The sequence below is a fragment of the Loxodonta africana genome, chromosome 8 (assembly GCF_030014295.1).
Source record: "Loxodonta africana isolate mLoxAfr1 chromosome 8, mLoxAfr1.hap2, whole genome shotgun sequence".
In the NCBI taxonomy this organism is placed as follows: Eukaryota; Metazoa; Chordata; class Mammalia; order Proboscidea; family Elephantidae; genus Loxodonta; species Loxodonta africana.
Window position 1 is genome coordinate 125,470,197 of NC_087349.1, and position 10,121 is coordinate 125,480,317.

General features: G+C 54.7%; 1 protein-coding gene across 1 annotated transcript; it reads right to left on the bottom strand.

Annotated features, from left to right (window-relative positions):
- Positions 1 to 235: 235 nt before the first annotated feature.
- Positions 236 to 10,121, bottom strand: RGR (retinal G protein coupled receptor). The gene is made up of 7 exons (XM_003418559.1): positions 10,043 to 10,121; positions 8,221 to 8,377; positions 6,614 to 6,735; positions 4,337 to 4,490; positions 2,872 to 2,989; positions 800 to 913; positions 236 to 382 (listed from the first exon to the last, which is right to left on the bottom strand). Exons 1-7 carry the CDS (start codon positions 10,119 to 10,121, stop codon positions 236 to 238), a joined length of 891 nt encoding a protein of 296 aa, XP_003418607.1.

Here is a 10,121-nt window from a genome sequence, read left to right on the forward strand (position 1 = left end):
GTATATACTGATACCCTTAAGAAGGGTCAGGAAGCTTGGCAGACAATGGTTTTCCCAAGGTCCTGAAGCTTCTGTGTGGAGGCAAGGATCAACACTCGGACCCTCGGGCCCGTCTTGGCCAGACACCACAGGGCATCGGGGATGGGAGCTGAGTGTCTGAGGCAGGAGTCCAGGGGGTTCAGTCCACGGTGGTGGGGTGGGCCGGGCGGGCCTGGTTGGAGCAGCCTCACAGAGCTTAATGGGTTCGATCCCGCGCTCTGAGGGGGCTCTCGCCCCTCTGCCGAGAGAGGTACTGCCAGATCCCCCCACGGACCACCTCGCTCCCCAGGGCATAGTGGCAGGCATTGATGACGGGCACTGCTTTGGCAACAAGGGCGGGCACCTGTGGTGGCAGAAAAGAGTCTTCAATGCTTCTGCTCTTCTCCTTGGTCCCACCGGTGAACCCTACTCCTCCACCCCACAGCCACTAGTCCTCTGTCCCTGATCTTTCGACCTTGAAACCATCCCTACCAGTGGACAGGCAAGGCCCCATGGAAACACGCTCCTCCTGGGACCCACGCCCTTGCCCCTGTTCACCGAGGGCACATGTTTGCTGTCTGGCTGTCTGTCCCTGTCATCTCACAGGAGGCCCAGGCAAGGTAAGCCAGCACATTGGGGTGGCCCAGGGTTGGGGGGAGGGGAGGCAAATTCCCTTCAGAAGCAGAGAGGCTGACCCGGAGGACTTAAGACAGAAGGAGTGGTGGGGTGAGACAGAGAGAGGGGCAGGGACAGGAGGCTCTAACGATGGGTGTTTCTGTACCATCTGCAGTCTAGGAGAGATGGAGGTCATGTCTGTGGCGGCTGCACACAGGTACAGGAGGGCGTAAGGGCCCCAGCCCAGCAGCAATGTCCTGGCTGGCAGGGTGGTGTTCACCTGGAGAGAAACGGTCCTGGGAGGGCTTGCAATGCTCCAGGGCAGGTGGCCCTGTGCAGCCTGGGAAACCAGGTCAGCCTTCAGCAGTGCTGGGCAGCAGGGCCCTGCTGCAGGGGGGCTCTAGCACAGAGCAACTGGGAGTCAAAGGGACCTTGTCCCAGGGTTGAGACTAGCGTTCTAGGACCACTCTACTCTTTAAGGACGGGGACCCTAAGCCTGCTACTTATGCTTACTCGGCCTCAGTTACCTTATCTGTAAAATGGCCTGATAACACATGACTTATCTAGAGGCTGGGACTGGACCAGGTAATGAGCTTCCTTTGGGTATAAGCTCTGTAATGAAGCATTTCAGGCTCCGTGACCATGCGTCTGTGTGGATGAGGTCCCAAGGCTGAGCTGCCCTCAGACCTGAGACCTAGGCCCCAGTCCCAGCTCTTGAGATCATCTTGTCCTGGTTCCCAGTATGAGATGACAACCAGGGAGCAGGGCAGCCCCACCTCAGGGCCACCAGGGGGCGCACGATTTGCAATATAACTTCAGGAGGGACTCCGCCATGTTCCCGCTTTCCACATACTTCCAGTTGTTAAAATGTGTTGACGCTAAAAATTAGTGCCTATTTTCTTATTGGGGTTTTGGGTAGTGCAAATGGTTAACGTGCCCAGCTGCTAACCAAAAGCCTGGAGGTTCAAATCCACCCAGAGGCGCCTCTGAAGAAAGCCCTCGTGATCTACATCCAAAAAATGTACCAGTTCTACTCTGACACATACGGGGTTTCCATGAGGCAGGGTCGCCATGAGTTGGGGTCGACTAGACAGCAACTGGTATTTTCTCACTGACATGGCTCTGTCTAACAAAAAGGCAAATGAAGTTGGACGAAGACACATTCTCTTCATGGAATAATTACCTATTTCGATTTGGGACCTTTAAAATATGTTAACTGGGAGGCATTTTCTCTTGTCCTTCGTTCAAAAAGAAAAAAGGTGCTTAGTGCTGGAGGGTCTCCTGGGGAGAAGCTGAGGCCAGAGGAGAAACTGACCCCTCAGCCAAGAGGCCACCTATGCCTCAAGGAACCGCTCAGCTCACAGCTGAGGTCCTTAGCCTGTACGCGGCAACCTTGGCTGATGCCACCAGACCTGATGGGTTTAAAGTCAAGCTAGAAAAATATGGAAAAATCATGGTGGCAGCCTTTTCTCCCCAGCTCTTTAGACCAAAAAACCAAACCCATTGCCATTGAGTCGATTCCAACTCAGTGACCTTATACGACAGAGTAGAACTGCCCCAAAGGGTTTCCAAGGAGCAGTTGATGGATTCGAACTGCTGACCTTTTCGTTAGCAGCCTGATCTCTTAACCACCAGGGCTCCATTATAATGTTAGTATCTGTTTTTCGAATCATTGGTGCTTGTAATGACTCAACCAGTAGATATTGTCCAGGTAACAAATTCAAAAAAAGAAATCACGGCAAGCGAATATTAATGCAGAAATTTGGAAATGGTTGAAAGGGCTTATTTTTGAAGTGCTGTTCTTTTTTTGGACAAAAATGCTCACAGGTGTGATTTTGTCTGGTGGGTAACAGCCTGTGACTATGATTAAATTAAACATCTCTAAGCAATTTAAAAGTAACACTTAGAAAGCACATAATTTTGTGCCAAGCCTTAGTCTTCAGACATGTCAAGGTGTTGCTGGGGTCCTGCAGGGGCCTGGCTCGCAGGGTGATGGGGTCTGGGTGAACCTGAGCAGCCCTGCTCCTGTCCCCAGGCCATGGCGGCCCCCACCCATGGGCTGGGACTAAATTCCTCCAAGGTGCCTGGACTCCTTAACACCCCCTGCTCCAGGAAAGCTGGGTTTTCTCTGCATCCTGGAGAACAGAGAAACCCTGATGACTCCTGTCATGTTGCCCAGAACCCCCAGTGCTGCCAAGAGAGACAGAGGCCTCTCCAGCCCTGGGAGTGGGCCCTTACCTGGAGAGGGCCCTTCTTCTTGAGTTTCTGCTCCATGAGCCGGTAGGAAGTGAGTGTGATGAAGAGGGGCAGGAGGAAGTTGAAAAACGCCATGGTGAGGAGGAAGCTGGTGGAATTCCTGCAGGCCCATGGGGGAGGAGTGAAGGTGTCTCTCAGGGTGATGGCTGCTCTCTTAGGGCCATTCACCTCTGCCCTAGGCTGGCCTCTGAGCAGTCAGATTTGGGGACATGCCACCCTCAGATGAGTGCTCAGTGTGGTGGCTCCTGGGCCCTGGAGAACCCCCTGCAGGAGCCGGGAGCCACAGTGGGGAGCAGGCTGTCCTCTAGCTTGCCTCCTGTAACTTTAGGGGCAGGAAGTGGGGTGGAAATGAGACCTCCTTCGAGTTCAGGTGCCCACCCCCGTTCTCTGCAAATGCCCAGCTCTCTTGGGTGTTTCCCCAGCATAGAGAATGAGCACTATGGTCTGGGAAATGTGTGGACCAGGAGGACAGAGCATTCAGGGAGTGTTCTAAACACAGGGATTTGGATGCCAAAGAGATGGACACTGTGTCACTGAAGAAACAGTTGAAGTGAGTATGAAAGAGCTCAGGGGACCAAACAGTGGCCATGGGGGGCGGGTGGAGGCCTGCATCAGAGGGCAGACCAAGAACACAGATGGGAGTCCCCGGGAGGCAGAGTCCCGTTTCTTGAAGGGGACACCGTGATCCATGGACTGTCCACTAAGGAAGGGTGGAAGGAAGGGCTGCAAGGAGGACTGGGCACCCTGGGGAACACCTGGGGAGAGCCCTGAATGGGCATGTGGGACAGACCAAGGGTGTCAAAGGGCTGTGCCTTGGAAGCCGCCGTCAGGAGCAGGTGCTTCACGGGGAAGCGTCACATGTACCGCAGATGGGTATACAGTGCCCCAGCAGAAGCAAGCGGGAGGGCAGGCCCATGTGATGCCACCCCACAGCAGCCCCTAAAGGTACTCCCTGAATCCTGGTCTCCCCTAGACCATGTGCTCCACAGTGGCTGTGACCATAATGCACTCAAGGTTTTCTCCCCAGGGCTTGGTTCAGCGAACTTGGAGGAACTGAACTCCATGCTGGAATAGCCTCCCAATACAAAGATCTTAGCATTCTTCAAATCTATCAAATCGAGGACATGGCCCCTCCAAAACTGATGATGGCAGAGTCAGGACAGCTGAAGGCTGAAGACAGCAGGGGGCTGTGGGGCTCCGTAACTGCTGTGCCCAACACAGACCAGCAGCCAAGCCCCAGCTTGCTGTCTAATGCCCCTTTGTGGGCCCAGCTCTGAGCTCGGATTTGCATAATGTCCTCGTCCCTTGGCCAGTTTTCAGGACTGGCTTTCCCTGTCTACTGTCAGCTCTCTGTGGGTGTCGTGACTAAGGACCTGAGGTTGGCTGGCCAGTGCCAGCATTTCCCCATTTGAGTTTTCAGCTGGGGCACCATCGTCTGAGGCCTCACCTGTCCCCTCTGGAGTAGTCCAGGGTGCAGCAGGTTCCCAGTGGCTCGTAGTTATAGCGGCCCCAGCCCAGGAGGGGCAGAGCTGCCCAGAAGGCAGAAGACAGCCACACGAAGAGCACCAGGGCGCTGGCCGAGCTCCAGGCCAGCCTACTTCCTGCATGGCAGAGGGGCAGAGCAGCTGAGCAGAGAAGAGGCAGCCCAGTGAAAGATAGCGAGCCTCACAGTCATGCACAGGATCCCTAAATCCCACCCCCATGCTCAACCTCTCAGTACCTCTTGCAAGTGGAGAGTTTCTCTGAGCCTTAGTGTTCTCCTCTACAAAACAGGAAGGATGATCCCTCCCTTGGAGGGTGGTCAGAAGTGAGGACATCATGGATGGAAAAGGGCCCCTAGTAGATACTCAATGTCATTCTTTTTAGGGACGGGGCAAGCGGCCAACGTGTGCCCCAGGGCCACTGTTAGGGCTCAGGAGAGGACCGTAGGGAGGGAGGCAGAAGTCCAGGCTGACCACTACTGTTGGCTCACATGCAGCCACCATCTCTCCTTTCAGGATATCCTTGAGAAATCCTGACTTGGGGCTGGGCCCTCTCTGTGCCAGTGGCAGGGGAGGGGTCCCAACGGCTTCTTTCGGTGTGATGAGTCCCACTGGCTTTGCCTCCTCCATGTCCGTCCCTCTGCCAATGCCCCTCTCTGAACAGGAAGCCTCAGGCCAGCCCTTCCCATGCTGTGGTGCCTTCTGGACCTGGCCTTCAGGATTCCTCCCCCAGTGCCTTCTCTGTGTGGTTTATTTACCAGTGCTCCTTTGCAGACCAGGCCAGGGCAGAGGGCAGGACTCGGTGCATGCGGCTACACCTGCCTTGTCTGACACTGCCTCCATTCATACAGCCCAGAGGGAGTGTGTTGGGTGTGTCCCCCAACTGCGGCACAATAATAAATGCCCACCTCAACGTTTCTGCTTTGGAATGGATGACCAAAGTGACATACCCAGGGCTACTAGAAATGGAGCAGGCCCTCAGACCTCCTCCTTCTCCCCGCCTTTTCTGTGTCCATGCTGACCCACCGCACCCTCTCTAGTACAGGAAGGGGCAAGAGGACAGGGGACGGCCCCGTATCAGGGCAGGGCACCCATGGCTCCCTGAGGAGTGTGTGTATGTAGGGCGGGAAGGGGGGTGACAGTCTGAGGGAGCTTTAGGGGCTGGGCTGGGCTGGGAGTGGAGGGGGAGGGGCTCTTAGGTGAGGCAGGAGGGGCTAACCTATCACCAACCAAAACAATAAGAACAAAGGCATTTTTCATCTTAGATGGAGGCATCTGATAGGAGAGACCCACAAGGGCCACTTACATTGCCAAAGGGGCCACACCCAGGGTAGAGGCCGTGCAGGGCAAATCTATAGCTCAGCTTCGGAGACAAAGGGAGCCATTGCCTCTGGGGGCATCCAGGCCACACGGGATCCCAGCTCTGCCGTCTGCTAGCTGTGTGACTCTGGGTAAGCTATGTAACCTCTCGGTGCCTCTGCTTCTTAATCTGCATACTGAGGGTTTGCTGTGGGCTGAGATAAGCCACGGCTCCCACAGCCTACGGGTGGGCTTTCATACTAATAGTTGTTATTTTAATGTGTGTCAAAATTATAGTAATGCATTAAAGCTATGATTTCACAGATATGGTTTAGAATGAGACTAAAACAGGTGTTCTAGCTTTTAGAAGTGAGTCACTTTTAACAAAAACATCAAGTATATGACAGAGCAGATGGTGCACTGATATGGCCAGAATTCTGAAGATGGCGTGTGACAACCCAGCTTGGGGAATCTAGAGCTGCACTGGTCTCCATGAAGCCTTGACATGGTAGATGCCCTGCAGAAGTGCAAGGTTCCAGCTACACACACACACACACACACACACACACACACACAGCCTACCTCCCTGCCCTCCAACATTGTGTGTCCACAAGAGCAATTTCTGTACCCATGATCTCACTTGATTTTTAAAATAAGACTATGAGGTTGGTTATAAAAAGCACCTTGCAGAGGAAGAAACTGAGGTTCAGAGAGGATCCCTGACCTGCCTGGGGCTTAAGCACGGGGAGCCTTTCCATGGGCTTCTACTTGTCTCTGCACTCTCCCTCCTTTCCTGAAGTTGGTGTTACACTCATGCACCCTCACAACCACCCACTGTCCCCTGTGCCAGAAAACACTGAGCAGGCCTTCATCCTGACCATCCTCCCTGCCTCCTTCTCCTCACCCTGCCCGGGATGCCCTGCTCTGGGAGCCCAAAGACGTACGGGTGCAGTAGTGGTGGTAGCGCTCCCAGGCAATGGCTGCGCAGCTGCAGATGCTGGCCAGTGCTGTCACGAAGCCTTGGAAGCCGTGAGCCTGGCAGCCGTCTGAGCCATAGGGCCAGCGCCTGTAAGGACACCGGGCACCAGTGACTCCTCGCCTCCCCCCATGCCTCCCAATGTCAGCTTGGAGGGTACGTCCAGCCCCTTGGAAGAGGGCTGTAGCATCTGTGCTTTCCTGAGCATACTGGGGCTGACAAGCGTACGCCTCTGGGCTGAATGGTGCGGCTGGAGGCAAACCCTCCAAGCTAAGCACCTGTCTTTTAGACCAGGGTCTCCCTGTGTGACCGGATGCTAACATCACAGGAAGTGAAGCCCCCTGGTGGGGATTTTACAGATGGGGAAGCTGAGGCTCAGAAAGCCTCATACAGCAGATGAAGTTAAAGTCAGGGGGTGGGCCTCAGGCCTCTCAGCTATCAGGCCCACAGGCCAAGCAAAGCTGAAAGCTACAGTTGCCCGCCATGAGTGGAAGGCCAGGGGAGGAGACCAGGGCACAGTGGGGGAGGAAGCTTCCACCATTTAGGCCCCACAGACTGGTCAGCCCTGCACACTGGCTCCCAGATGAGCTTCAGATTCAAAGTTTAATGCCCCAAACCAAAAATGGAACGTTTAGTTGGCTTGAGAAAAGAAACCTGCGAGCCTTCTGCACATAAGGAGGCCCTGATATTTGGCAAAACTTTGCTTTTACAAACACTTATTTAGGGCTCAGCAAGGAGCCCTGGGGCGCAATGGTGAAGCGTTCAGCTGCTAACCCAAAGGTGGGCAGTTTGAATCCATCAGCCAGTCACCCTGTGGGAAAAAAGACCTGACAATGTGTTCCCTTAAGGATCACAGCCTCGGAAACCCTATGGGGCAGTTTTGCTCCGTCCTATAGGGTCACTATGAGCCAGAGCTGGCTCAATGGCATTCAACAACAGCATGTGCTGAGCATTGTTTTAAGTTACTTACAAATAAAAAGTCAGCACTTCCAACTACCCATATAAAACAAACAAAAAACCATTGCCGTTGAGTCGATTTCGACTCATAGTGACCCTATAGGACAGAGTAGAACTGTACCATAGAGTTTTCAAGGAGTACCTGGTAGATTCGAACTGCCGGCCTTTTGGTTAGCAGCCTAGTTCTTAACCACTGTGCCACCAGGGCTCCAAAACTACCCAAAGGAGTTAGGTGATAACAGGCAATTTACTGAAGAGGCCTGAAGCTAGAAATGATGGAGCCAGGTCCCGGACCCAGGTAGTCTGGGGACTTCACATGGTGGTTAAGAGATGGTCCATTGCAATACTATGCCCTCTCTGTTGACCAAGTTTGAGCAGCTCTTGGGCTCCGGAAACCAGCTGCCATTCTTTAGGGGGAGTCTGGAATTCAGGTGTAGCTTAGTCCAGCCTGGTCAGCCTCCACCCTTGGGCCAGCTTTTTACAAGTGGGAAGAACTCTGCCTTCAGCCTGGCTGCCCTGGTGCTGTTGTTCCCCTTGCCTCCCCAGAGGTCAGCCCCAGGCCAGACCCACAAGCCCATGGAGTGCGGAGGGAGTGGACAAGAGAGGTGGTGGTGGTACCGGCGGAGGCTAGACATGGCTGCGACCAGGGCATTCAGGCTGATCCCACTGTCTGCCAGGGCCAAGCTCAGCACCAGCAGGTGGCCAGGAGTCCGCAGCTCTGGGATCTTGCAGAAAGAGAGGATGGTCAGGCCATTGAGGCTGAGCCCGGAAAGCGCTGAAAGGAAGGGGGGTGCTGGCATCAGGGCTGGCGAGGCCCACCGGGATCAGACCCAGGGTCCTTGGAGTGGGGGGACCCTTGGTCACCTCCCCTCCATACCCAGCAACCCTCTCAGCACAGTTCTTCCACCCCTGCCCAGGTGGGCTGCCTCAGACACAGACACCATAGGTGCAGGCCCTGACCTTCACACTCACTCCCATTGGGGAGACAGTTAAGGATGCCATCAGTGTGTGCAGCATGCCCCTGCTGTGACAACGACAGATACAGCACCTGCTGAGCACTCATGATGATCATCTCACCCAGTCTTGCCTGGGATAGAGTTCTCCCCATTTACAGCTGGAAACTGAGGCTCAGGGAGGCTTGCTAACTGGACCCAGTTAAACAGCTAGTAACTGGTGGAGCTGGTGGGACTTGGGTTTCTCGAAGTCCAAAGGGTGTTCTTTTCCCACCAGGGCATTGGAGGTAGAGTCAGAGAGGTCCTGGAGGAGGTGGTGTTGGAGCCGGGAGCTGTGAGGATGGAAGGCACTAGGTGTGCTTCAAAGGGGGCGCTGTCCAGCTCAGAGAGAGCTGACCTTGAATTTTGACCTGACCACTCACTTGCTGTCCCTTAAACTCTCTGAACTTCAGCTTCCCTCTCAAAAAATGAAGACTGAGCATTTACCAGAAGGACTAAGTGTGGAGGAACATTCCAGAAAAAAGGGATAGCATGTGCAAAGACATGCAGTGGTCAAATGTCGTGGCATGTTTGGGAACTGGAGGGATGCTAGATTGCAAGGTTCTTGGAAGAGGGGCCACCAGGACTGGCCCAGTGGCTGCCACTCCCTCTCCACCTTGGCTCTCATCAGGTGAGAATATGTGCCGATTAGCTCTCCACAGCTGCTTCAAACGAGGGTTGGGTCCCCATCAAACCAGTCTTTGGCTGCTCTACCCCCAGGGTCTATGCTGTCCTGGCTCTGGTGTCAGTGAGCCTCTTAGGGGTGGGTCCTGGGCAGAGGCAGACCCATGCAGGCCCACTTAGCCCCTGAGTGGACATGCTTAGGGAAGAGGGAGTGGAGAGGGTGGTGGTAATGTGGGGCTGGAGAGGATGGAGTAGACAAACTGAAATCCCTGGGTGTCTACTCAGGCAAGCGTTCTATGTCTACAACCATATCATTGTTGTTAGGTGCTGTCTAGTCAGCTCTGACTCATAATAACCGTATAGGACAGAGAAGCTCACAACCACCCGTTGAGTGTCAGAACACCAGGGTTAGAAAGCTGAGGGGACTTGGTCGCAGCCACACAGCAGGTCTGTCTTGACAGACCTTTCAGGAGTCTGGGCTTATACGGGGTTCTCAGTTGGACCTCCTGGGAGTGCAGTAAACTTCCTCCCAGTTGGAGGGACGCCGAGAGGTCTGAAGCCTGGGTTTTTAGTCGTCTCCTGGCAGCTGTCCTTTCTGGAAGTCACTTGCTCCTTGACCCCTGCAGGGGTCCTCTCTCTGGGCCCCCACCTCGTGCTCCACCCCATAGGGGCAGCATCCTACAATCCATTGTCCTGTAGGAGCAGGTGGCTGAGAAAGCATGACACCCCAGCTGGTTTGGGGGTATACTTGCCAGATCACAACTGCAGCCTGGGTTCTGGGAACCCCTGGGTGCCTCTCCCCCCGTGTGTCTGGCCTGACTCACCTTCCAGCAGCAGCACAGTGCCCACAGTCAGCACTTCGAGCTCCTGGAAGCCAGCAGGCAGGTGCCCAGGCTCTGCCAT

Bases quoted from the DNA above. Each gene is read 5' to 3' on its own strand.
- RGR (XM_003418559.1), bottom strand. From the start codon at position 10,121: ATGGCAGAGCCTGGGCACCTGCCTGCTGGCTTCCAGGAGCTCGAAGTG. The intron at 8,378-10,042 runs GTGAGTCAGGCC...CCTTCCTTTCAG, and splicing joins CACTGTGCTGCTGCTGGAAG to CGCTTTCCGGGCTCAGCCTC. The intron at 2,990-4,336 runs GTGAGGCCTCAG...ATGGGCCTGCAG, and splicing joins GACTACTCCAGAGGGGACAG to GAATTCCACCAGCTTCCTCC.